This window comes from Chanodichthys erythropterus, chromosome 8, assembly GCF_024489055.1.
Source record: "Chanodichthys erythropterus isolate Z2021 chromosome 8, ASM2448905v1, whole genome shotgun sequence".
Lineage (NCBI taxonomy): Eukaryota > Metazoa > Chordata > Actinopteri > Cypriniformes > Xenocyprididae > Chanodichthys > Chanodichthys erythropterus.
This window is the reverse complement of record NC_090228.1, coordinates 32,394,995-32,422,806: the sequence shown is the minus strand read 5'-3', so window position 1 is coordinate 32,422,806 and position 27,812 is coordinate 32,394,995. Positions and strand designations below refer to the sequence as shown.

The window sequence follows — 27,812 nt, the reverse complement described above, 5'->3', positions numbered from 1 at the left end:
GATGAAGGCCAGGCCCAGGGCGAGTGCGTACTTGATTGCCATGGAGAGGCAACGGATTGTGTTGGCAGCAGTCCAAGCTCGGGCTCTAGGTGAGCTGGTCAGGACAGGCAGTCGTGAGAGTGCTTGGAGGGCTGCATCAATAGGAGTACTGTCACTTAGCTGGGACCCCCTTTGTCAATCCTCAGTTCCATTCCTGGATCTAAGGTGTGATTGTGATCCCTGGGGGAAGATGGGATTTCCAGTTCTGACTGGTCCTCTTTGCTTGAGAGACAGTGCACTGCCAGATGGCTGTGATAAAGGATGGAACTCAGGGGTACCTGGATCCTCTTACTTGGATTGGGCAGGCTGACACGAGTGGTGGTGTTGTGCTGATTGTAGATTAGGATGGCAGCATGAGTGGGGGTGTGGATGAGCAGTCGATCACCCACAGTCTCGGCTTGTGTTCCGATAACTGGGGTGCGAGGCTTGGCCGGGCAGCGTGTGTCGCTGGTCATGGGCTGCAACCGGCCCATTCCTTCAGTGTGGTTTCTGAGGAAGAGCTGGTTTGGGCAGAAGTACTGAAAGTCTTTGGTGAAACTACACCTGCGAAAGTGGGGAGCCGGGCACAGCCGTGGGTTGCTGTTGTGGTAGGCTACCGCAACTGAGGTGTGTTTCTTGGCATGGGTGTTACGTTGCCGCCACCTGACATTGACCGTGTCTTTGGGTCTGCCAGTAGCAAAGTCCAGCACAGTTTGTGTAGGATACTGAGGACTCCTATTCATAGCCACTCTGTCCATAGAGAAGCTAATTTCTCGCAGCAGGTCTGTCAACAGTGAGTGTGAGTGCGGAGAACCACCGCAATACCTTTCCAGGATTTGCAGGTGGTTTGCAGGGTTTGGCTCTGTGTTGCGAGTTGCTTTCTCAGTTGTAGGCGGAGCTTGTTGTGCTGCTGATGAGGGGAGCAGGCTGTGATGAGACTCAAGTCTCCTGGTTGGTACAGATGCAACGGCAGTGGCACCTGCCGTGCCATCAGTAGTTCTGTGGGGAACACCTGAGTTGACTCCTGTACGGTGTCTGTGATGGCCATGAGCATCAGAGGAGGTTTTACCGTCCAGTCTTTCTGGTCGACTGACCGTGGAAATGTGATTCCTCGGTTTTGCAGTGAAGCTCGGTGCTTTGCGTTTGCAGTCTGGACATGACGGTAAACTTGACATCCTCTGGCGTGCTCTGCCACATCTTGCTGCATGCTGGGCCAGTGCGCCACTTGTTTTAATGTCTCGTCCGTAGTTCTGGTGCCATGGTGTTTGGCACATGGTGTGTCGTGGGTGTATATCAGTTCACCCCCCTTTTGGCCCTGTGGCAGTACAAGCTTTGGCGCTGTGAGGACATCAGGGACATACTTTAGAAAGTTTATTCCCACACGCAGCATGTGGTCGGTCTCGTGCAGTCGTTTGTTGCTAGGGGCCGCCGTGGGACCAGATGCCGGGAACGGGAGGTTGGAGGGGTCTGAGTGGTGGTACAAAACATGTCGAATGGAAATGTTGGAAAGTTTGGTTGTCAGTGGCAGTGGCAGTAAGGTGGGAAATGTTGCAGGAACAGTCCGCTGGCTGCGGGTTGTTGTTGCCACACTAAGGGTGGGTGAATGGGGTGGGTGTGACCATAGCTTGTTATGCAGTGTGCCAGTCTTGGCAAGGGCATTAGTTTGGTCGTTCACACCTTTGTCACGCCCTGGTTGCTTCAAGCATCTTTTCACCTTTTCCCCGTAAACGATCATGTCGTGTGCTTGGGTGAGGTGATCACGTGTCTGGAACATGTGTTGATGTTTCACCTGCTTGTTGCATTCAGTCTTGAAACCAGTTTGTTTCCAGCCCAGAAGATGGCATGTGAAACAAGGTCTGGCAACGTGTGAGTCTGTGCACATGAGTTCCCTGATGTTATGAGCTGAGGAGACGTGAAGGGTTTTGAGGGTAGCTGCTGCTTCACCATATTGACATGACTGGGGACCCCACCTGCTGTTCTGTGGTTGGCAGGGTTGGTTTCTTAACCATCGTACCCCTGCATTTGCCTGTGGGATGCCCTCATGGTTGTAGGAACGTCCATCGACATAGGCCGTGGGCATTCCTTGGCATGCATTCTCTTTGAGGTATCTGTGACAGGCTGGTCGCTGTTGTTGGGGTACCAGTATCTCAAGTGTCAACGCTGGTGTGCTGTTATAGCAGTTTTGATAGGCAGCTGAATCTCCGCTCCGTGCAGACTTGTGCTTTCTGGCACGTTGTGGCAGTGGCACCTGCTGGTTCAGCCTCCTGAAGTCGCTGGTGGGTCGCCACTTGCTGTCTGGTTTGACAATGGACCAGGTAGGGACTGAATAGGTGCTGTTGCATGGGCAGATAACACCTTTTCCTTCTGTTGAATGAACAACCTCCTGTACTGGTTCATGTGGGGCGATGTGACCTTCGTACTGCCTGATTAAGGTGGGAGGAGCATTTGGGTGTGTTGCACTATGCACTGTGTGAAGTTTAGTGAGACCACAGCATAAAAGGTCTTTGTCAAATGTCACTTTGAATTTGTGCAAGACGTTTCTGAGTCTTCGACAGTCTGCATCATTCTTTAGCGCACTTGCATCTTTCTGGATCTGTTGGCCTTTAGGCTCAAACCTTGGGAAGGGCTCCTCTGTTGTAGTGTAAGCTGTCAGGTTGGCTGTCCGAGGTGCAGCGCTTTCCTGAGTTTCACAGGCAGGCTGGTTAGCGACTGTGGGTACTGCAAGGTGTTTGTCCTCCATCAGCTCCGTTCTGTGCACCTGTTCTGTGGGTACCAGTTTGATGGAAGTGATGGAGATGCTCTTGAAGGATGCTGTGAAACTTGTGTTGCTTAAGCTTCCTTCTGGGACCATGGCAGCTGGTATTAAGTTAATGACTGTTAACTTGCGTTCAAAGTCATAGGGGCCGTGGTCCATTATCCATTCTAGATGGTGGGCTTTGGGAATGCTGATGTCTGTGACCATGCATTCGTTGAGCCAGCTGTGAACTACGTAGGGTGACACTTCAGTTAGCGGTGTGGCTTTTAGAGCAAGTCCAAGTTCCACGCCTTCAGGTGACAGTGTGAAGGAGCCCAGCATGTGGCTTAGGGTTTGACCACATTGCCTGTTGAGCCAAACAGCACCCCCTTTGGTGTAAGGTGGTACTACAATTTCCTGTATGTTGATCCAAACAGCACCCCCTTTGGTGTAAGGTGGTACTACAGGTTCCTGTATGTTGATCAGGATGCAGACCTGTTGGATAGTCTGGCCTGACAGGAAGTTGGCAGTGTTGACAGGAACAACAGGAAGCTGTACAGTCATTGGGGCCCACAACAACTCATTTGCACTGTCCGTATGAGCACTAGAGTGCATCAGGATGTCTGGAAGGACCAGGAAGTGATGGGTTAAATGCCGGTTGTTCCATTTGAAGTTCACAACGCAGATGTCCTTGACGGTCATCATGGTTGACAGACGAAAGTCCAATGGGAAGCGTATTTGCATGTTGACAAATGGGAGGTCCGGTGTTCCTTCAATGAGGGCACTTAACAGCGTGTGGCTGAAGGCTGAGTTGTCTGCCCACAGTGTGAGAATAATGTCTGTTGTAGTTACATCATTCAGCTGTGAGTCTGTCATGACCTTGGAGCAGAGGGAGCTACAGTCTATGGTGGGTTGAAGTGTGCCGGGTAGCGAACTTGAACTGTGCTCTAAGACCGGGTTCCCGCGGTTAGCTGGGAGATTTCCCGCGACCTCTGTGACCTGACCGTCTGGCTCAGGTGGCCTGGGTGACTGGGAAGGCAGAAGTTCACACACTTGAGCCCAGATTTTCAGTGGTCTGGCGTTCAATAAGGGCTCAAAACAGTCTAGCAGGTCTTTGTGAGTGGAACAGAGAAACGTGTCCATTTGCGCTACGCACACAGGAGGTACCAGGCTCACTCGACCAATGGTGTGGTGTGTGGGAGCTGTGTGTTCAAGGTGGACCTCATTTGGACTGTGCGACTGCACATTCAGCTCACATCTTTGTGACTTGAGAGTCTGAGTTTGTCTTTCAGCTTCATTTCTCAGTCTTTCAAAAAGGTAAGGACAGGTTTCTGGACAGTGATCGGAGTCTGGGTAACTGGTTGGAATTTCTACAGTCTTTTTAGACGCAGTTCTCTGCTTGGCTTGAGCTTCGTCGACCAAGTCTCGCGGCTGCTGAATAGACATGCTGCTTGAGCAGGCCAAGGCTGCCAGATGATCACTCACCGCAGGGTGCAGCTCTCGGAGAAGCAGAGGGTTGAAGATGAAATCTTCCTCCGTTGCTGGCTGGTTACGTGCTCCGTAGTACCCTCTTTGCATTCGGCTGTAGAAAGTGTATGGGTTATTCAGTCTGCCCCGTTTTAGGTCCATGGCAGCAGGGAGCCCTTGATCTGATGCAGGGTCAGAAAGCTTTTGGATCAGAACCTGTCGCAGGTGCTGGCAGTTGGATGTGACAGCTGCTGGCGAAGGTTCTTGGCCGTTGGACGTTTTGGGCAGTGGACTTTTAACCCCATTTGGAATTAGGGCTTCTTGACTGGTTAGGGGAAACTCGGTGATGTGTGTTTCCCCTCCCATGCCACTTTTCAGTACTCTGTAACCAGTGTCAAGTTCATTCACATAGTCTCTTTGTTGTTTCGGAGCCATAACTCCTTTCTGGGCCTGTTTGAGATGATTTTCACAGGTCAGGGCTTTAGTGTGTCTGTCTTTCAGTGTAGTCTCTGCTTTGGCTAGGGGAGCTTCGCTGTGTTGGAGTTTTCCAGTCAGTTTTCTACGCTCCACCTCCAGGTGGAGCTCTGCAAGGGCTTTTTGAAGTCTTTGCAGCTCCTCCTGCAGCTCGGGTTTGGATTCGTCCGCTGTCCAACGCTGGTCCTGGGTCTCGACGAGTCGCTGATCGTGGTGACGATGAATCTGGGCCTGATTCCTCCGGGCGTCCTCCGCCTGGAGCTTGAGGTTGTGGGCGATGGCTCGGATGACTCTCGCCCACTCTTTGTAGCTCGGCATTGGATCGTGGGCCATTAGTCGATTCAGGTTGTCGTCCAGCTGCTCGTTGCTTAGGTGCTGGGGATCCACAGCGTCGTTGGGCAGGATTGTGCTGGTCAGGGAGCCCAACCCGGTCTTGAGTCCGTCCCCATGGGTGCTGGGGCTGGCTGCTCTGAACACGTTAGCTTGCTGTTGGCGAGAGAAAGACAGCACAAACAGAACCAATGCAAGCACGCGCAGGGCTAACGACTTATAATAATGCATGATTATATAATTCTTTGGTTTGGTTCCAGTTAACTGGTGCAGACAGTTAGTGGAATGTAGGCTAGACACTTAATTGTCGATAGCCAAAAGGACCACGCGGGTCAATTTGTGTGGGTGAGTGCCGGATTTGAATAAAGATTTTGACAGGCGGTAGCCCTAAGAGTCCTTTGATGACTCTCGCTGCTCGGTCGTCTATCTATTACTCAGTTTTCCGTGATGGCTCTCACAGGCTCTGCTTTTACATGAACTGAAAGAAACAAACACAGTAGAGAAGCAAAACAGAACAGGGTGGATGCAATTAAATGAGAAATATAGCAGTAAACAAATAGAAAGGAATAAAAATAGAATCGCAATAAACTAAAACAGAAGGGCTAGAGGGGAGAAGTGAAACTTAAACTTCCTATTCCAGCTGGGTTTATGACGGTGTCCGGCGAGTGCACTGTTGCGTCATAAAACCTAGAGGGATGGTATGGATCGAGAGCATAAGGGTTGGCCCGCACCTGAGTAATTGAAGAATATGTAATATTCTGTGGCTTTCAATTAGGTGAAATGACTGTATGTCACTAATTTAGGCCTGGGTGAATTGTGGGTGCTCAGATAAGAACTCAATGGCAGGCAACCTTTCCTCGACGTTCAAACACTCTACTGCGGTGTCCGTGGCCACCTGTCCCCTTTGTACCACGGTGCAACCTCTCAAACAGGGAACACCAGTACAATTGCGCACTTCGGTAAGGTATTTGCGCCAACGGCCCGAGTGACCAGTCAAGATTGAGTTTTCCCTGAACTCAGAGTCTGTCCCCTTTACGGGCAGTTACTCCAAACGGGCGGTTCTGTCGTGCAGAAGCCTGAGCAGGGAAATTAAACAAAATTGCCGCTTGTTGTCACCCCGGGTCTCGTTGCCTCCCTGTACCTGATACACAACTCGCTGATGTCCTTGCGTGTTGCCCGTGATACGGGGTCAGAATGTCCACGATTCACACACGGTTAGTGTAAGAAGCGCCAGGCCAGGTAGCTCCACTCACTGGAACTCACTGGAGCAACCGTCAGCTCACCCCAGGGCGCTAAAGGGCCTTATCTGCAAGTGCACAAACAATCAGGTAAACACGACTTAATTGTAAATTTAAAACTCAATTTAAATCTTGTTTAAATAGAATTTAACTAATTAAGTGTGTAGGATAAAAGAGTAGGGGTCTAAAATGAACTAGCTAGAAGCAGAACAAAAGTAAAAATAACAGAAAACAAAAACAAATCAGATGCACTTGATTCAAATTTGAATTAAACTCTGTTCAATTCAATTTAAATGAGTGCATAGAATAACAGGATGGGAAAAAGCGAAAAGAGGATAATTCAGAGGCACTTGATTCAAATTTGAATTAAACTTGTTCAATTAAATTTAAATGAGTGCATAGAATAACAGAATGGGAGAAAGAAAAGAGAAAGCCTTCCCTATTTGCAGATTTTTCCTAAAGAGAATTGCTTGTTGATAGCAAAATGCCAACTGATTGACACTACTTAATTTTAAAATTGAATTAAATGTTATTTAATTAAATTCAAAAATAAGTGTATGAAATAAGGGAGGCTTGGGTGTGCGTGAATATTATTGCCAGCCAATAACACACAGGACCCAGAACTAAGAGTGAATAAAATAAAACATTAAGTAATAAAGGGAATGAATTTCCAAAGTAAACTAAAGAAATAACTTGAGAGAGAGAAAAGACAAAAAGGGAATGGATGAAATAACACAAAGTGGAATAAAAATAAAATAAATAAACTGAAATAAAATAAAATAAAGTAGATCTGTGAATACAGGAAAAAGAATACAAGGGAAAAGAGAATTGACTTATCTGACAGTGTCCACCAGGGGCGCACTCTCAGAAAGTGAATTCCCTTGTTGGAAGGGAAACAATTTAAATTAAAAATTTAAACGTGTTTAAATTAAATTTAAATCAGTAAACCACATTCCAACAATGATTGGAAAGCATAACCACCAAAAGCAAATTACTTTTACAACTCCCCGCAGTATAGAGAAGCAAAAGATAACTTGGAGATAATTTCAGTTCAAAGTATGGAGCGGCTTTAACTCAGAACGTCCACGCGGTGGCGTCACTGAGTCCACACAACCAATAAGTAGGGAGGGGTGGCACACCTGAGCAGACTGCCCTCTGGCGTCTGGTCAGAGTTACTGCATCCCCTTTCTTTAATTCGTGATACAAAAACGAGCGCGCTTGTGGGTTTCTGACCCTTACGCTGTTTTAACTGCACGGTCACGATTACAACTATAGAACCTCAGCGGATTCTTTCATAAATATATGTGTACCGTTTTACTCACGGGTACACAACTCTGGGAATCAGTCCCTTTGGTGCAAACTTTAATGCACGCGAATATGTAACTTTTGCGGGATTGCTTCGCCGCTGTTACTAATCAACATTGGATCAGAATGCTGATACGAGCTCCAAATTATTACACATCAATCGATAAACCAGACGGACTGCTTTTCCGATTAGATCTGTAACGGGGATCACGTGGTTTTGGGTAGCTAGTCCAAACGACGTAACCCAGGAGCAACCGGCTATTGTGAATTTTTGGACGACACAAGAAATTCAGATTCAGTAGCGGGTAAATATAATGAGGCCTCGAAAGAGTGGTCGCAGGAATCTCGCCACGACCCTCTAAACTTGCTGAACACGATTCAATTCGTTTATTCAAGCGGAAATTAATATTCAAAACTGTAACTTACTGCAAAGATTGTCGTCCTTCACAGATACGAGCTTGAGATATCAATGGACTGCAGTGTATTTCACGGTCAACCAAGGCTATGCCTGCAGTGTTTCTAGACACAAACAGCAGCTTGTTAACGGTGCGTAGTGAGGACCCGTGCGTCTTCTCACTGAATAAAACGCGTAATAAATAAAAATGTAAGTTAAATCATACAAAATTATTCTACATTGCTCTTTTACCGAAAACCAAGTTTAAAACGTTGCTCGCGAATCCTCCACCAAATAATATATGTAACGAAATGTAGCGGTTATTAATCAATTTATGGATGAAATATGAATATAATAATTCATAAGGTTATGAATAAATTATGATTCATATATCGACCCAATGGGGAATTAAACATATATTGTGAATCAATTACAACGAATTAGAATCAATTACATATATGATTAGTTCTGGTTTAATAATTATTTAGAGAAACTGCTCGTTTGTCCAGCAAACTAGTCCCTCACAGAATATTATAAACGGAGTTATTCTCTGGCCATGAAAATAACTAAAGCATAAAGCGATCGAAAAACGTTAAAGTGACTTGGGTTTTCCGCTGAAAGAACAAACAGAACAATCGAGCATGAATAACGTTTTAATATATGCAAACTACGAATACAGAGGTTCTAAATATATATACAAGAAAATACACACCTATGTACAAGAATAGAAGTAGAGAAGGAAAGAGAGAGAAGGCAAGTAGCAAACTCACAACCAGTCCTAAGCCAGCACGGAAATCAGTTTCATCATCTAAGATTGAGAAACGGCAGTATACTTGCATTGGTTGCGTGTGTCGAATTTCAGGTTAGCGCTGGTGCAGTTCGTTGGCTTCCTCCGTTCAGCGGGAAGGTTTGAACTGAGGACGAGAGTGAGTTTCGCTGGAAGATGGCGATCCCGAAGCTGAGCGCGGTGGCAGCGCGTGGTCACCGGAGGGGTCCGGGAAAAACGTGCACGAGATGCTCGTGAGACAATCGGGAGAGAACACGGGAGAGAGGGCGTCCTTGCTTTTATGACAGATAAGCCGACACACCTCCTTGAGGTGGGGTAGCCAATAACATGGGTGCAAAGTTGGCGGGAAAGCTTTTCCGTTGCTTGGCCTCACGACTTAATCTGCATGAGTTATGACTATCAATTCAGATCTCCAAATGGAGTGTGTTCTTCACAGTATCATTAAACACATAGAAAAATGCATTTGTCAGCGGTGTGACATATCTCAGTAAATAGCTCGTGTCCGGAGCTTTACGGCGAGACCAAACTCGATAGGTCAGAAAGGCATAGGAGAGAAGTTATGGTTTACAGACAAAATTATATCGTTAAAATGCACACTAGCACAAATACACTCATTTAAACACTAGGAAACATGCATAGGCCCTAAAAATATATGAAATATATATTTCAGCATAGTGGTAGTTTACAAATACAGTTGAAAATGTATGATTGTGTGTTTCTGTGTCTGTCTGTGTGTGTGTTTTTGTGTGTCCCTGTGTGTGTGGGGTGTTGGAATGTGGATCTGGTCAGTCTCTGGGGGGGTTTTACAACCCAGTCCAGCATGCTAAAAGCATTCTGAACATTCCAAAGTTTATTGATTATCCTGATACGTGTGCATACGCTACAGGATTGAATGAGCTTTATGTCATGAATATATGTCAAGAATCTACGTCAGCATGTTCGAAAGTAACGCTATGACGTTAGATTTTGTGACGTTGCTCCGACTCAGCTTTTCAAACAGGAAGACAGAAATCGCTCTGAAAAATGCAAAAAAAAAAACAATTTTTCGCTTATGAATAACATTAATGAGTACCTGTAGTGTTTTCAATGATGTGCAGTCTATACATATCTGTTTACATCTCAAAAAAAGTGTTTTGGGGTTTCATGACCCTTTAAGTTTATGTATTGGATAGGATTAAGAATGTAGAATAAGGTCATGCAGAATAAGGCATTAATATGTGCTTAATAAGTACTAATAAATAGCCAATATTCTAGTAATATGCATGGTAATAAGCAACTAGTTAAAAGAAACTAAAATAAAGTGTTTCCAATAATCTGTTATTTAAACAGTGATTCAATTATATATAGAAAGCGATTAAAGAACGCTCCCTTTACAATCGCTGGAGCTGTCAATCAAACAGCACAAGTTTATCAATGAATGAGTCCTGGACTTCTCATGCAACCCTTCATGCCACTATCTACATATAATGTAAGGATGTTTTTGATCCTGTCTGTTCCTTGTATACGATACTCTGCTGCCTGCCCTTTGGACCCTTTGCTCTGTTTTTGGATTTATGATTGTTATCTGCCAGCCCTGGCCCATTGCCTGTTCCTCGACTACGATTCTGCCTGCTCTCTGCCATACCTGTTTGCCACTGTTTGATCATTGCCTGTTTGACCACGAGTTCTGCTAATAAAGCTTGCAGATGGATCTTACCATGAGTCCCGCTTCATTACAGTATCTCCAACTGTGATCATCATAAAGAACTAAGTCATATACACCTAGGATGGCTTGAGGGTGAGTAAAGCTTGGGCTATATTTCATTTGAAAGTGAACTAATCCTTTAACCATGAGAGCTGTAATAGTAAAAATGTGCTAAAAGAGACAGTAATACTTGGCTTTTTCAAATGAAAAGATGTTAGCCAATCACAGCAGTGGGAATTTACACTGAAGTTTCACAGACACGCCCCTTAAAACAGTGTTCAAATCAGAGGGCTAAAATCAGGGTTGCAAAATAAGCCTTTTATTTTTTAAAGGATTACAAATTTTGATGTAAAAAGCATACTAACATTACATTATAAGTGCAGGAAACATCACAAAAAAATAAAACGATGCAGTTCATTACAGAAATCATCTTACTCCCAGTGTTCATGTTTGATTTATCAAACATTCATATGCAGCCAATCCATCATACAAGTGATTGTAGACAGAGAACTTGTTTGACAGAGACGGTTTTCAAAAACTTGCACTTTGAAACCTGTTTTCAAAATTTACAAAAAATTTACAAAACAATAACACTGGCATCAAGTGGTTCAAGTCTTACTTTTCAAATAGATAATTCACTGTAAAGTATGGTAGCTTTGTTTCAATAGCAGCACCTGTTACTTGTGGGGCCCCCCAGGGTTTTGTTATTGACCCTATTTTATTTTCCTTGTATATGTTGCCCCTGGGCTCAATTTTTAAAATAGTTCAATTAGTTCAGAATGCAGCAGCTAGGCTGCTGGTGGGTGCTAAGAAAAATCACCATATCTCCCCTACTTTAGCTTCTCTCAAGTGGCTACCAGTGAACTACAGGATAAAATATAAAACTCTTTTGTATGTTTTTAACACAGTACATGGAATGGCCCCTGCATATAGCAGTGCAACTTGCTTTCAGTCAAAACAGCAAAAACATGCATTTTAATATAAATAAGCAATAAGCTTATTGTTGAGGTTATTGTTAGTAGTAAATTACAAATAAAATGAATTAACAAGCAAGTTTTCTTTACAATCTTTACAATGGCTGGACATTTGGAAAATGAACTATATTTATAAAGACATGTTAGCAAGATCGATATAATTAATGTTAAATAACATGATTTGAACATGCAACTGAGATTTGATCATAGTCACCGCTTACATCCATATTGATAAATGCCAAGTTCCCTTCTGAAAGAAAACTCACACTGGGTCCTGAGACGCTTTTGGAGAATGTCTCTGCGTGACGGGTATCTGAAGTAACTGTTAAATCACAGCAATCCTATTGACCAGCCTATGACTTCATACTAGTGTGACCAGAAAGAAATGAGTGCCTAGAGAACATCTCATTCTCTTTTCATCTTCAAGGACTGTTATGTTTGTTTAAAGCCATTGTTCAAATCAGGTAAGTATGTCTTGAGTAAGCATATGTTTCAAGTGGTGTGTGGATTTGTGTTCAAGGTTTTCTGACACTTAATCATACACAACTTATGCGTTACTTGTTTGGGCGACGAGCACACACAGTTCTTGAGAGAGATGTTTGCATACACTGTGAACCTTTCCTCTTTAGGAAACCCCAATCTTGTTTGTCTATCTTACTGAGGGAAGAGGGACAGGCATCTGTACCCAGCAGCTCAGTCTCTCTCACTGAAAAGAGACTGAGATTGTGGGGGTCTCAGATTAAAGAGTTAGAAAGAAGTGTTACCTCTCTCTTTAGTGGCTGGAAGATGTCACTGATGTCAAGCCAGGAAGAGCAGGATATAACTGCTGATGATATAACTATGATTTGTTTTCCTTCCTGAAATTCCCTTCCTTTCCTACCTCCACACTGAGATTGAGAGAGCATGGAAGAATCCTTATTTGACCCGCATCCGCCGACATCAGCAGGCAATTTATGCAGATGCCGAGGGGGTGCATGAGCTTGGATACATGCCGATGCCCCCTTAGATGAGATGTTTGCTAACTATCTCACAGCTGGAGAGGCATCGACAGAAAGATCTGGCCCTGCCCTTATATGGCAGCACATACACGGCAGCAGGTCATGCTGCACTGCAAGGGGAGTGCTTTAAGTATACCAAGCTCAACTGCTGAAGACTAGACCAGCATTTAGTTCTAAATTTTAATCTGACCATGCCAGTCTGAGTCTACGCTTAAACACCCAGGGGGTCCTGGCTGTCCCAGTTTGGCCCGCAGACCGGGCCAGAGGGCTAGAATCACCTCTCATGCCCCTCCTCTTCTGAAGAGCTGGAACACTTTTGCATAGAAGGCATTATGCCCCCATCCCCCTCAAGCCTGGCAGCTAGTGATCCTGGCCTCTCACTGTGAGAGTCGTCCAGCCAGGGCCAGCCTTCTGCATTAGGCTAATAATGCAAGTAACAGGCCCTCTGGCCTCCTCAATCTGCCTAGGTTTAGCTGAGACTCCCCATGTTACTAGAGTAAAAGCGATTTGCTGAGCTATGGTTCCCTAGTGGTGTTAGGCACAAACAAATAGTCAGGTGTTGCAGGCTATCACAGAAAGCCTCCCCTGTGGTTGTCCTTTGAGCATTGTTAGACTTCCTTTCAATTAGAGAGTGAAAAGCACTATGTTGAAGTCTCCACTCTCTAAAGCTTTGGTAGTAGCATTGTGTAGTTTGAGGCTTTTAGAGCAGGCTGTCCACCGAAAGCTCCTTGATTACCATCAAGTCGCAGGGTTGAGTGTTTCAGGCCTCTCCTGTGGAATTTCTTCCCCTTGAGGCCTCCATTCCTCCAGAGCTGAGTTCAGACTGCTAAGAACTTGTCTTAGAGCAAGATTCTCAGGCCTTCACCTTTGAGCATTGTCTTGGGTCAAGCTATGTCAACTGCCCTTGTTTCACAAGTTTGTTTCCTCATAACATCTTTAAGCTAATAAGGCTGTCCATCTTCAACTCGAGCTTGGATGTAAATTTGAAATTTGTACTCCCCTTGTTTAAAGTGTTGTCTATAGAGTACTGCACTCCCGGAGTCTGATCAGTAGGTAGAAGGACTCTTGTGATGTTGAGAAGATTCTTGTAAAAAGAACCCCTTTGGTAGATCAGCTCCTGATAGAGCTGGAGGTACGCATCTCATTAGTGACCCTATGTAGAGTACCCAACCTCAGTGCTTTGGAAAAGAAACACTCTGTAGAGTAACTCCTCTCATTTGTAAGGGTTGGAAAGTGCTATGCTGAGTCCTGTCACAGTCTCTTTGTATAGTGTGAGTTGATTACTATCTCTTTTGCGGCCCCTCTCATTTGGTTACCTCTCCTGTAAGAGATTCTGTTTATAAATCAGACGGGTTGTTGGCTAGACTGGGTCACAAGTTAGACCAGGTCAGCCTTCCTGGTGGCTATAGGGATTGACATAAAGTCCCCCTAAAAGTGACTGGACAAGGCTTCTTTCGGCCCATTGGCCATACTCCCTTAAAGGATCCCCTTCCCAGTCAAGATGCTGGTTCCAAGCCTTTGAGTGGCCTTTGACAAGTCCTTCTGTTACTACGAAGGTACTTCCTTATTGAGGCATGATGGCACAGGCAGTAGCCATAAGGAGTACTGTCACTGACACTCCTTTGTGACCAGAAGTGGTGAGAGTGGTTTTTAGCATTTCTGTTGAAACTGCCATTATTTGTGCTTGGTCATAGCCATTTTTGGCATGCACTCTCCTCAGCATGGCAGCGTGGGTATTTTGTTCCAAAAAAGGATGCAGTGCGAGTTCCCTTTCGAAAGGGAATGTCTCGGGTTGGTTCCCTGAGAACGGGGAACAAGACACTGCGTCTCCCTACCATTCCTCCGGGCTGCCTGTGAACAGTCCCTTCAGATGATAATTGGATGACATATTCTCTAGGCACCCCTTGTATACTTCATAGTCACACTAGTATGGTGTCATAGGCTGTGGCTGGCCAATAGAATTGCCTTGACAGTTGCTTCAGATACCAGTCACATGGAGTTGTTCCCCAAAAGCATCTTAGGATGCAATGCCTCATTCCCTGTTCTCAGGGTACCAGGGGTACAGTTGTAACCCAAGAAGCTTTGCATGGAAACGGCTGTTTATCCAATTTTCTGTCGTTTGTTCATTTCACATATGAGGATTCATCATACACATTTATTCTGACATGTTATTTCAGTAAAAAAAGTTCAGCTGTATTGTTAATGCAATTAAGAGAAAATATAAGACATCTCTGACTGATTTATCATGCAGCTCAAAGCATTATTGGTTGAATTTCTAAACAGTCTATTCTGATTCATCAACCCAGTTTCACTGATGATTTATTATAAATCCCAAACCCAGGATAGAGCGGTTGAGTGAATGCGGTCTGGACAGTGTGGATGAGGCTCATTGTGTCAGAGACGCTGTAGAAGGACAGAGTTCCTGCACTGTGATCCACATACACTCCTATTTTCCTGCTGATGGGCTTTACAGGGAGTTTAGTCCCTATGTTATTGTGTCTGAATGAGTAACTGGAGGAAATGCAGAACAAACTCCAGGACTGATCATTATATCCAAACCGACATTCATCACCCCGTCTCTTCCTGCTGATGCTCTTATATGACACTGATATAAACACACCAAGACCACTCCACTCAATCTCCCAGTAACAGCGTCCACTCACACTCTCTCTACACAACACCTGAGCATTATATCCATCAAATCTGTCTGGATGATCAGGATATGACTGCACTGTGTCAGTGAATCTAATCACTCTGTTCCTCTCAGACAGACAGAGGTTTTTATTCACTGTGTTTGGATCCAGAGTGAGCTGATGGGAATCTGATGGAGATAAAACACATCAGAATAAGGAATTATGAATCTGATCTTTTAATGTATCTGATATACATCTCTGTATCTCTTCATGTTCAATATATCATCAGTGTCTCAGTACAGATTACCAGATATCCTTTGCAAATCATCATTTACATGATCAGCTATAAAACTCTTCTGTCATGTTTTCTTTCTCCTTCTACAGGAAGAACATGCACACACTCAGTGAGTTTTTCTGCTTGTTTTCTCAGTGACTTACATTGTAGGAAGTCGTTCCTGGTCCTGGGAACAATGTTGGTGAAAGTGACTGTGGAAATCAACAGACAAGAAGAGTGTGATTATCATGTCAAGAGAAAATGATCCCTGCATCCATTCCTAAGACATTTCTAATATGATCTTCTACATGAGGATAATTTCTGAGAGCAGATGAATCTCCAGGACTTTACCTCTTTCAGAGATCTTCTTGAGCTCTTCTTTGCAGAAATCCTCCAGTTTGTCTCTCAGCTGAAGGAAAGATTCTCTCACAACATCAAAAGAGGAGAGAGAACTGAAGGGATCGTCATTTATGTCTGTAGATTCAGGAGGAGCTGAGAGAGACTGGAAACTCTACAGAAAACAGAAATCAAAGCTCATCACCTCCACACTTCAGCCAATAACCTGCACTACTGTCAGATTTGAGCAGCTCTTGTTGATCTTTAGTAACTCTCCTCAATCCAGCACTTTCACTGCATCAGCTTCATTCTTCTCATATTCATTATATCATGTTAGAGCTATAAGTTCTAGTGTTTGACACTTACACTATATGTGAACTTTCTAGGAAAACACTTGATGATCAAACATCTGGCAAAAACATAAACGTAATAGAACAAGAGCATCAATGGTGTCACATGACAGGGTTGAGTAGATTTGATCAGGAAAAGCAATTCAAAGGCACGAGTAGATTGACTATAATTTATAACTTTTGAACAGTTAGTGGCTCTGAAATTCACAAGGACTCTTAGGACACAATCCCAAGGTCAGATTTTGTGGTTTAAATACGCTGAAGCATTGCTGATATACAGCCTCACTTCCTGTCAAATTCATTAATGTGTTAATGAAAATTATTATAAAATGATTATATGATTTTGGGAAACAACACAAAAACATTGTAGTAAAGTTAAGTAAAGAGATGACGGGAAATCTAGCTGGGTGAAACTGGTACCATCAAGTTCATGGATTTCATATTGTTGGAAAAAAAGGTTAAATATGTTTTTAATCTCAATATATATTTCAGAAAAAATGTTTCCTAAGAGATTTCCAGAGCTGAACTGCATTTCTAAGTGTGTCTCTTTCAAAAGAAGATGATCAGATGAAAGTCTGACTGATGATCATATAATAACCGAACACACAGATCAACACTTCAGTCAACGGCTCATTCTGCTCTCATGAAATGTTTCTCTGTGAGTCTCTTGCTCAAGTCCACTATGATCCTGTTCTTCTAGATCTGTTACCTGCAGGAAATGGATGTGATCCTGTGTGTGTGAAAGCTGCTCCAGCTCAGCATCTGTCCTCCTCAGATCATTGATCTCCTGCTCCAGTCGCTCCAGTCGTCCTTCAGCTCGACTCACTGCAGTCTTTTCCTGATCTCTGATCCGCTGTGTGGCCTCAGAGCGGCTTCTCTCAATGGAGCGGATGAGCTCAGTGAAGATCCTCTCACTGTCCTCCACTGCTGTTTCTACAGAGCGCTGTTAGGACACACATCACAATCACACAGTGGCTACAGTAAGTCCTGACTGAGACTTCTCAAACTTCTCTTCTTTTCCAGACTCACCTTATGAGACTCCACAGCCTCTCTCAGCTGCTGAAGATCTTTCTCTCTCTGCTGGATCCTCTGCTGGAACGCCCTCTGCGTCTCCTTCAGCTGGGGCTAAGTCATCACACAAATCATCAAGTAAACAGATATGAATCCAGTATCAGTGAAGTGGTGAGACTGAGGGGTTAAAGAACTTGTATGGTAATATTATAGGTTCAATTATTTCATCAATGCTTGGTTTTATAGGGATAGTTCTCCCAGAAATGTAATTTTTTTTTCATTCCCTCTGAAACTAAAACAGTGTTCAGACAGACAGGGTGAAAACAATGTAAAATATAAGAAAAATAATGAGTTTTTTTTAACATTATATTAAATTTAAATTAAATAAAATTTACATTAAATTATGTAAATATATTGTAGTAGGCCCTATAAACAAAATTATGAGCCTGTAAATGATCATAATGAGACCTCTTTAAGTTCATACCTGTTTCTCTGTCCTCTGTGCTGCAGCTGATACAGTGTCGTGGTTTTTATGTTCATCCATACACATCACACATATACACTTCTGATCAGTGCGGCAGAAAACCTCAAGGATCTTGTTGTGTTTCTGGCAGATCATCTCCTGCAGTCGTCCAGTGGCTTCAGTCAGATTGTGTCTCTTTCCTTTAAAGAAACTCTCATGTTGTTCAAGGTGATTCTGACAGTAAGAGTTCAGACACACCAGACAGGACTTGACGGCTTTGTGTTTTCTTCCAGTACAGGCGTCACACTGCACATCTCCAGCTCCAGCGTAACAGTCAGCAGGAAGTTTTCTCTTCTTCAGTTTCTCCACCACTTCAGCCAGCATTGTGTTTTTAGCTAAAACAGGTCTTGGACTGAAGGTCTGTCTGCACTGAGGGCAGCTGTAGACTCCCATCTGATCCTCCTGATCCACCTGATCCCAGCAGCCTGTAATACAGATCTTACAATAACTGTGTCCACAGGAAGTTGTCACTGGATCCTTCAGGAGATCCTGACACACTGGACACATGAACTCATCTTCAGAAAATCTGGCTTCTGCCATTTTACTGCATGAATACAGAGACACAAACACACAACAGCTCAACTACAGTTTAGTTTCAGTTTCTCTGAACTGAAGAGTTTCCTGTTTACTGGTTCTGTGTTTGAGTGCCGTGTGCAAAACAGGCATGTCTGTAAAGCATGCTGCAGTAATAGTGTCCTGTACAAGAAATGATAACAATAGCACTTCAGTGCAGTGGTGTTTATTGACAGTCTTTGATATCCAAGGTGAGAAGAAAAAAATAAATAAAATATACACCATTTGGCTGAAAAAAACTAACTTCCACACATGAAGAAAACACTTTTTAAACCACTCTCAGCAACACCACATTTGTACTAATGTACTCATATATTGTTGATATGAGCCACACCCTGCTTCATTAAAGAATGCAACTTTTCTAGGCAACTTGTACCTCTTCAGCTTATAAAGAATAATAATGACAACACAACTGAGATTTAAGAAGAAAAAACATTTATTGAAATAAGTGATTTATAATTAATAACAATGACAACACAACTGAGATTTGAAGATAAACAGAAGTAAGCTGTTTATGAGGTACAGCTATCATAAAGAGATGCCTTGGAGGAAGAAACATGTTCAATGACATGTTTGTGTGTAAACAAATGAAAAGAAGTTAGCTGTTTATGAAGTACAGATGTTATGAGAGATATATAGATAACTTGTTTATGGGTAAACAGTGAAACAATTGGAAGTGATAACTTTTGTATAAAAACAAACTGTTGATGAATTGGAAATTTATGTGTAAAGAGACAGATTATGAGTGATAACTTTTGTATAAAAACAAACTGTTGATAAATTGGAAGGTAATGTGTGGAAAAATGAAAAGAAACCCCAACAACAGATGTTTGTATTAAAGAATGACAGACAAGTGGTATTGTAACGCCTTTAAAGCATATATTAATTGCTAATTAAAGAATGACAGACAACTGGTAGGCTAATGTAACACCTTTATTAAAGCATATATTAATTGCTTATTAAAGAATAAAAAACAACTGGTAATGCATTTGTTAGTAACATGTTAGTAGATTAGAAAGGAACTAATCTGTATTAGAAAGAAAGGCAGTCTACCGTTGACGGATGTCTTGATCAGAAGCACAGGACGCAGCAGAGGAGAAGAGTCCAGAACAAAGCGACGAGTCCTCTATATATAGATATATGAGGGGAATTTCCAAGAAGATGACATCAAGTGGTCAGATAGTCTATAAAAGGCTGGAACATGAAGAGAGCAGGAGGGGCTGCTTCACACCTGAGGCTGCTTCTCTGACACCAGAACCAGCTGATGATGCCTCCATCGCTGATATTGCCTTGACTGAAGAACTTTTAATACTTATACTTTATTTAATTACTTGTATAGAATGTTAGTAGAATATATGTAATGCTAGTAATACTAATGTAATAAATAAATTAACTTATAACTAAACTCAGCCTCGTGGCATTAATTTAAGTCACTGTGTCATGTTAGCACACAGACAAGATGTTAGGATCCAAGCGCAGCTTTATTATATTTCATTATATTACCCCCCCTCAAAGGAGCGGCTACCAGACGCTCCACCAGACAAACTAAAAAAAATCAAAACCACAAAAAACATAGGAGGGAGGTGGACTGAAGGAGGATCAGGGGGAGGGATGGCGGGCCAAGTCCAGGGTCCCGACTGATACCAGGGAGGTGCTGGCGGAACTGACCAGGCAAGTTCCAGAGGGTCTGGAGTCCTGGCTGATTGCCAGGGCGGCGCTGGAGGAACTGACCAGGTGGGTTCCCGAGGGTCTGGAGTCCTGGTTGATTGCCAGGGTGGCGCTGGAGGAACTGACCAGGCGGACTCCAGCAGGACAGACGGCCTGTACAGCGGCGGTAGCAGGGCAGACGACCTGGGCGGCGGCGGCAGGGCAGACCAAGGGTGCTCCGTGGCCGCATCAGGGAGAACAGGCAGCTTGGCGACGGCCTCCGTGGCCGTATCAAGGAGAGCAGGCAGCTCGGTGACGGCCTCTGTGGCCGTATCAGGGAGAGCAGGCAGCTTGGTGATGGCCTCCGTGGCTGTATCAGGGAGAGCGGGCAGCTCTGGGACGGCAGCAGGCTGCTCTGGGACGACAGCAGGCTGCTCTGGGACGGGAGCGGGCTCGGGCTGCTCCGGGACGGAAGCGGGCTTGGGCTGCTCTGGAACAACGGCAGGCTGCTCGGGCTGCTTCGGGACTGCAGCGGGCCTGGACTGCTCTGGGCTGTCGTCACCAGACCCTACGTGCGTTCTCCAAACACGCAAAACTGTCAAGACATAAAAGAGAAATACAGTTTTCTTGGCCATGTCAGGACTCACCGGGGAGGCGTTCGAATCCAAAACCTCCGGGTCAACAGCGGGCTCTGGAATAGCCTCCTGGCCTTGAGGGATGGAACCCCTTCTCCTCTTTCTCCTCCTTCGTGAGTGAGGCGGTGACTCGGTACCCACCTCCTCTGAGGGCTCTGGAGTGAACTCACGGACAGAAGCGGTCTCTGGAGCAGACTCACTGGCTGGAGCGGACTCACTGGCTGGGGCGGACTCACTGGCTTGGGCGGACTCACTGGCTGGAGCGGGCTCCCTGGCTGGAGCGGACTCACAGGCTGGAGCGGGCCTTGGAGAGGACATACGGGCTGGAGCAGGCTCCCGGGCTGGAGCGGGTACACGAGGTCTCCGAATCGGCTTATTCTTATGCAGATACAGGTACCTGGCGAAGTTCCAAAAATTTAGCATCTCCACCATCTCCATGTTCCACTGCAGTAGAGGGTCATTCAAACAGTTATTACATATGTCCTTGAGGACCGCATCAGGGAGGCTAAACTTCTCCGCCCGTGACCAGAACCTCTGTATGAATGCCTGCATCTTCATACCCCCCTGCCGAAGTGCCACCAAATCCTGGGGATTGCTCAGAGCTCCTCTTGTGTCGGTCGGGGACCGGACTCTCGTGCTGCTGGATCCTTGCATTGGTGGTTTGTTCTGTCACGTTAGCACACAGACAAGATGTTAGGATCCAAGCGCAGCTTTATATAGGGTAATCCAAAGTCATAAATCCAGAAAACAGGCAAGGGTCAAACACCAAGGGAAACAGTCCACAAAAAACAGAAAACCAGGGATACACGGTGCATGTAACACAAACCACAAACAAAGGCAGAAACAACTGAGTATAAATAGACATACACTAATGATGAAACACAAAACAGCTGGTGCAATGAAGGGATAATGAGTCCAGGAAGTGGGTAATGGGAAATGCAGTTCACAAGTGGGGTGAGGGACAGTCCGGGTTGGAGTGCCCTCTAGAGGCAGACAAGGGCACTCCCAGTAATGGTCATGACACGTTGAGCCTTTACAGACCACGGAGAAGTCTTCTGTCTGATTGTAAGTATTTTAAAATGCTTATAATTTAGGTCAGATTTGACTTTCTTACCTAACTTGAGAATAATAAAAATAAGGTAAAGGTGCTTAGTGACGCATCATAAAACAATATGTATAATTTACACACACACACATACATAGTGTATATAAACCAAGACAAGTCACAAATAAGTCAAGTAATCAGGAAGACTTTTAGCAGTTCAATTTCATGTGAGATGAGCAGACAACCCTCTCATCTATTTCAATTTAGGGATTGTGCCAAAATAAAGAAAATCTGTGAAAAAACTATTTTATTATTTTATTAGTTTGTTAGAGTAACAAAGATAAAATAATTTCATAGAAGTAACAACTGCCAAACACATGAGAGAGAGAATGTGTAAGTGTTTTTATATCTAAGCCATCAAACCATTAGTTGGAACCTTAAAGAAACAGATTAAGAAAAAAAACATGAGAGGAAAAAGATGCAGAAGAAATAACTGCTCCATACCACGTTACAAGGAAGAGAGAAATCATGCAACATGGATGCAGACAAACTCATAAAGACGGTCATTTAAAATGCTGTGCTACCACACTCTCGTAGGATGAGAAAGTCCTGTCCCCTACAAAATGCAACTGTGTCTGTGGGACTGCTAATAGACCAACTTGTGAGGAGTGTAAATGGCTCTTGGGTGTATATAAGGTTAAAAGTGCAGACAGATCCTGAGGGGCCAGACCATGCAGTGCCTCAAGCCCCGGGTATACTTCGGCCGTTCAGCGCATGTGTAAGCAGCAAAGAAGAGTCCACTAGGTGACAATACGCACAATACTGAGCACAATATGCAGTCGTCAAAGAAGAGTTTATAAAGATCGAATCAAAAACAAGATGAGTAAACTCAGAAGCATGCCTTCTCCATCGTTTTTGATTCCTGTTCTCTTGGTGTATCTTCTGAACTATGTTGCAATGGTGAATGCACTTTTTTTCTTCTCCGATCCTGCCCAGCTAATGTCCCATTGATGACACAACTAGTAAACTAGTCTAGTAAAGAGAATAGAAAAAATTGTACTGCGCATGTGTCGCATGTGTTAGGAACCCCAGCCAGAAGTGCATAGTAATAGTCAATGTGGGAAAATCAAAAGTATTAATAATCAATTACCAATAGTCTAGCAATTAATCAATAGTCTAGCAATATTTCTGAGATAATGAACATGAGAGTCAAAATATGCATTCCCATATGCATTATGAGCCCCTATTGTGAGCCTGTTGCTACCCCTGCTGAAGCTCATTACAGTAGGCATCACTGTGTGCAAGGTGCAAGGTGTGTTGTTAATCAGGATTTTGGCATGCCAAAGTCATGCTGGAGGTCAATTTTTTTAAAGCTCTGGAGGTGAACCCCAACTTTGTTCCTACTATAGTGACATGCTGTGATATGTGCTTTGCCAATGGAGACGTAATTAAAGCTGGAGATGATGATGATGATGTCACCAACTGTGAAAAGAATACAAAACCCCAAGAACCCTGGGTCAGTTGTGACCTAATGGTAAGAGAGTCAGACTGATAACACAAAGGTTATGGGATCGAGTCTCAGGCTCCCTTGAACACCTAACCCCCAATTGCGCCCCACAGAAAAAAATAACTGCACACTGCTCTGGGTATGTGTGTGTTCAATACCATCTACTCCTAATGTGTGTGTACTAACTGGATGGGTTAAATACAGAGGACAAATGTATGATTCTCTTTCCTCAATCTCCATAAGTTATGTCAAAAGTTCCCCCTTTTCCTCTTTCTGTTTCTTGGTACCATGTCAGATGGGCCAGTAAAATAGAAATTATTGCAATTTATTGAGGAATTTATTGCAATCAGCTGTACCCATCCTGAGATGACTGCAAGACTGATTTCATTAGGTCACCCAGTTTTTATCCAACTTTCCATCCATCCGCTAATAGCTTTAGCCTGCTAGCATCACTAGTGGTCTCGCCTTCCACTCTTTCTTTTTTACATTCTTATCACTCAAGAAATTACAGTTTCTTTGCACAGGGCCTGTGCATCCAGAATTCATTCATCCAAGCCCTCCTTCACTCTGGCGCCGACAACCTTTTCATAGTCCCTGTGATAATTGTCCTAAGTACCTGCTTTTTAGCATGTTTGCACTGCAGGAACTGGGGAATGTGGAGGTCAAGTCAACACCTCAAAACTCATTGTTTTGCTCCTCAAAACATTCCTGGACCATTTTTGCTTTGTGACAGGAGCATTATCCTGATGAAAGAGGCCACTGCCACCAGGGAATACTGTTTTCATGAAAGGGTGTACATGGTCTGCAACAATGCTTAAGTATGTGGTATGTGTCAAAGTAACATCCACATGGATGGCAGGACCCAATGTTTCCCAGCAGAACATTGCCCAAAGCATCACATTTCCTCTGTTGGCTTGCTTTCTTCCCATAGTGCATCCTGGTGCCTTGTGTTCCCCAGGTAAGAGACTGTCATCCACATGATGTAAAAGAAAATGTGATTCATCAGACCAGGCCACCTTCTTCCATTGCTCCGTGGTCCAGTTCTGAGGCTCACGTGTCCACTGTTGGAGCTTTCAGTAGTACACTATGGGTTCAAATGTACTATAAGTAGTATATAAATACATTTTTTAAATACAGAGACAGTATATTAAAAGCACATTCAAGTTCATATTTCATGGTGTCTCAAAATAGCACAGCTGAGTACACTTTGATGTTCTTAAGATTATCTTAAGAAGTACTAAAGAAGTTAGTATAGTTTAGTATAGAAGTTTAGTATATTAAGTACAGTAATTAGTGCACGAAAATAGAGCACATTTTTTTCACCTGGGGATGCTATGAACCAGTCAATTAACAAACATAATTTGGCCCTCGTCAAACTCGCTCAAATCTCAATGCTTGCCCATGTTTCCTGCTTCTAACACATCAACTTTGAGGACAAAATGTTCACTTGCTGCCTAATATATCCACCCACTAACAGGTGCCGTGATGAAGAGATGATCAGTGTTATTCACTTCATCTGTCAGTGCTCATAATGTTAGGCTTGATTGGTGTGTTTATGTGTGCATTTAATAACAATGTTAAGTAAATCAAATAATGCACAGTACAACATTCATTATTTCTCTCATGTGTTTTTATTTATAATCTTTCATTGCAGCATTTATCACAGAAAGACAGAAGAGTGAAATATAGCCATTTGTGAATGTAAAAATATTTGGAGAAAAAAATTAAAAGATTAATTTCATATTCATAAACGTGTGCCTTGAGGCAAAAAAAAGAACTGAACTAAAAAAACAACAACAACAACAACAACTGAGCAAAGCAGATGGTCAGGTGCAGCCACAGGAGTTCATACAGTATATTGCAAAAAGAATTTGGACACCCAATAAATTCCATGGCCACAGGTGTATAAAATCAAGCACCTATGCAGACTGTTTCTACAAACATTTGTGAAAGAATGGGTCGCTCTCAAGAGTTCAGCGAATTCACGCATGGTATCATGATAGTCCATTCGTGAAATTTCCTCACTGCTAAATATTCCATGGTCAACTGTTAGTGGCATCATACCAAAGTGGAAGCAACTGGGAACTACGGCAACTCAGCCACAAAGTGATAGGCCACGTAAAATCAGAGCAGGGTAAGCACATCCTGAGGCGCACAGTCCACAGAATTTGCCAACTTTCTGCAGAGTCAATAGCTACAGACCTCCAAACTTTGTGTGGCCTTCAGATTAGCTCAAGAACAGTGCGTAGAGAGCTTCATGGAATGGGTTTCCATGGTCAAGCAGCTGCATCCAAGCCTTACATCACTAAGTGCAATGCAAAGTGTCGGATGCAGTGGTGTAAAGCACGCCGCCACTAGACAGATTACACTTCTCTGTCTGGCAATCCAAAGGACAGTTTGGTGGAGAAGGGATTATGGTGTTTGGTTTCAGTGAAAGGAACTCTTTTTCCCGGTTTCACAGACAAAGCTTAAGCTAGTCCTAGACTACAATTCATGTTTAAACTCAAAGAAACTTGTACTGGCTTAGGCTAAGTCCTGTCTGTGAAACTGAGCCTTAATGCTTCAGCATGCCAAGACATTTTGGACAATTTCATGCTCCCAACATTGTGGGAAGTTTGTGGATACCCCCTTCTTGTAACTGTGCACTAGTGCACAAAGTAAATTCCAGGTTAACAGGTTTGGGGTGAATTAGAGTGGAGACACCTTCTTGTCCAACATCAGTGCCTGACCTCACAAATGCACTTCTAGAAGAATGGTCAAAAATTTCCATTAACACAATCCTAAACCTTGTGGAAAGCCTTCCCAGAAGAGATGAGGCTGTTATAGCTATTAAACCCTACGAATTAAGAACGGTATGCCCTTAAAGTTAATTTGCAAGTAAAGGCAGACATCCCAAAACATTTGGTAATACAGACCATGTTTAAAGACAAAATTAGAGACAAAATTAAAGACAAAAGCCTAAATGATAAAAATTAGCCTAAATTATATTAAAAAAAAGTGAAGAATGTAAATTGTCACTAAGGTGGACAATCACATTTGGGCCAGATTCATCTGCGGCTTGACCGTAGCCTTACTTTCACACAGATACGAATTTTCTGGTGCCATTTTAAACCGCCGAGCCATTTAAATCTCTTTCCACACAATGAACACAAATGTGGTTTCACATCTGCATGACTTTTCTGATGTATCTGTAAGTGTGATGGCAAAATGAATTTCTTATTACACTGATCACAACTAAACGGCCTTTCTTCAGATTGAATGTGTTGAACACTACTTTTTCTAATCGTCTTTCCACTATCAGAGCAAAGCAACTTCTTTCCACAAGGTTTTTGCAAATGACGTTTCAGGTCACCTTTATATGCGAAACTCTTCTTACACTTAAGACATGTGAAAGGTTTCTCTTCCGTGTGAACTCTCATGTGAGTCTTGAGGTTTCCTTTAATTCTGAAACTCTTTCCACAGTCATCGCACGTGAAAGACTTCTTTCGCCTGTTATTTTTTAAGTGCCTTTTTAAATGCCAGCTAAGACGTCTCTTGTCTGGGAAACTCATTCCACACTGTTGACAATTAAAAGAGATCTCTTCTGAGTGAAGCTTCATGTGGAAAGTAAGGGTTAGTTCACGTGTAAAACATTTTCCACACTCAAGACACATGAATGGCTTCTCTTTTGTGTGAGTTGTCATGTGAGCTTTAAGATTTCCTTTGTTTGAGCAAATCTTCCCACACTGTTTGCAAACGTAAGGGCTCTCACCAGTGTGAACTCTTATGTGGGCATCAAATGTTTGCTTATATAAGAAGCTCTTCCCACACTCTTTGCAGGTGTAAGTACTCTTAACACTGTGACTTTTCATGTGTAAATTAAGAACTGGCTTAAGTCTGAAACTCTTTCCACACTGATCACATTTGAATGGCTTCTCCCCAGTGTGAATGGTCATGTGAGTCTTAAGAGTTCCTTTAAGCGAGAAGCTAGTCCCACACTGATCACATGTGAAAGGCTTCTCTCCAGTGTGATGTCTCATGTGGGAATCAAGGTATGATTTATATGCAAAGTCCTTTCTACACAGTTTGCAGGCGAAAGGTTTTTCAGTGTTGAGGCTTACTCTTTTCTCTGAGTGTATAATCTTCAGGTGGGTATTAAGGGATCCTATATTTCTGAAACTCTTTCCACACTGATCACATGTGAACGGCTTCTCTCCAGTGTGAACTCTCATGTGGGTATTAAGGTTTCCTCTGTGAATGAAGCCCTTTCCACACTGATCACATCTGAAAGGCTTCTCTCCAGTGTGAATTCTCATGTGGGAATCAAGGTATGATTTATATTTGAAGCTCTTCCCACAGTGTTTGCAGGTCAAAGATGTTTGAATGTTGAGACTTACTCTTTTCTCTGAGTGTCCTGTCTGCATGTGGCAATTAAAGGATCTTTTCAATTTGAAGCTCTTTCCACACTGTTCACATGTGAACGGCTTCTCTCCTGTGTGAACTCTCATGTGGATATTAAGGTTTCCTTTGTGAACGAATCTCATTCCACACTGTTCGCATGAGAAAGGCTTGGTGTGAACTTTCATGTGGCATTTAAGGTTATGTTTTTGATTGAAACTCTTTCCACAATGAGAGCAGGTGAAGTTACTTTTAGATTTGATCTTCTGAGCATTATTTAGTGAAGACATTTCAGTCTGAATGGATTTCTCGACATCATTGAAATCATGTCTGTTATTTTGTTCTTCCTCTTCTATTTCTTCCAGTTCTTGATTCTCTTCTTTCAGAGCCATCAGGTTTAAAGTGAAAAAATAAAAGACAAAAGTTAATGGCATTTTAAGGGCTCAAAGCAACAGGCATCAAAACCAATATTGTGCAACACAACTGCATTGCTGTAGA

General features: G+C 43.3%; 2 protein-coding genes across 5 annotated transcripts in view; both read right to left on the bottom strand.

Annotated features, from left to right (window-relative positions):
• Window positions 1–10,735: 10,735 nt before the first annotated feature.
• On the bottom strand, window positions 10,736–18,148 carry LOC137024738 (tripartite motif-containing protein 16-like). The gene is made up of 6 exons (XM_067392592.1): window positions 17,492–18,148; window positions 17,026–17,121; window positions 16,706–16,939; window positions 15,662–15,821; window positions 15,475–15,522; window positions 10,736–15,224 (listed from the first exon to the last, which is right to left on the bottom strand). The coding sequence occupies exons 1-6, from the start codon at window positions 18,068–18,070 to the stop codon at window positions 14,701–14,703; spliced, it is 1,641 nt and encodes a 546-aa protein (XP_067248693.1). The 5' UTR covers window positions 18,071–18,148; the 3' UTR covers window positions 10,736–14,700.
• Window positions 18,149–24,561: 6,413 nt separating this feature from the next.
• LOC137024716 (zinc finger protein 721-like) overlaps window positions 24,562–27,812 on the bottom strand; it is a 42,021-nt gene continuing 38,770 nt past the window's right edge. For 2 of the 4 annotated variants that reach the window (XM_067392554.1, XM_067392555.1), the window contains one exon: window positions 24,562–27,693. In XM_067392554.1, the coding sequence (XP_067248655.1) occupies window positions 25,985–27,693 (1,709 nt within the window). In that variant the 3' untranslated portion in view covers window positions 24,562–25,984. The remainder of the gene's footprint in view (window positions 27,694–27,812) is intronic. The other 2 variants (XM_067392558.1, XM_067392557.1) reach the window with 2 other exon arrangements.

Coding starts and splice junctions, on each gene's coding strand:
- LOC137024738 (XM_067392592.1), bottom strand. CDS start 18,070: ATGGCAGAAGCCAGATTTTCTGAAGATGAGTTCATGTGTCCAGTGTGT. Junction 17,122..17,491: donor CACAGAGGACAGAGAAACAG/GTATGAACTTAA, acceptor GTGATGACTTAG/CCCCAGCTGAAGGAGACGCA. Junction 15,822..16,705: donor ATCACATCCATTTCCTGCAG/GTAACAGATCTA, acceptor TGTTTTCTGTAG/AGTTTCCAGTCTCTCTCAGC.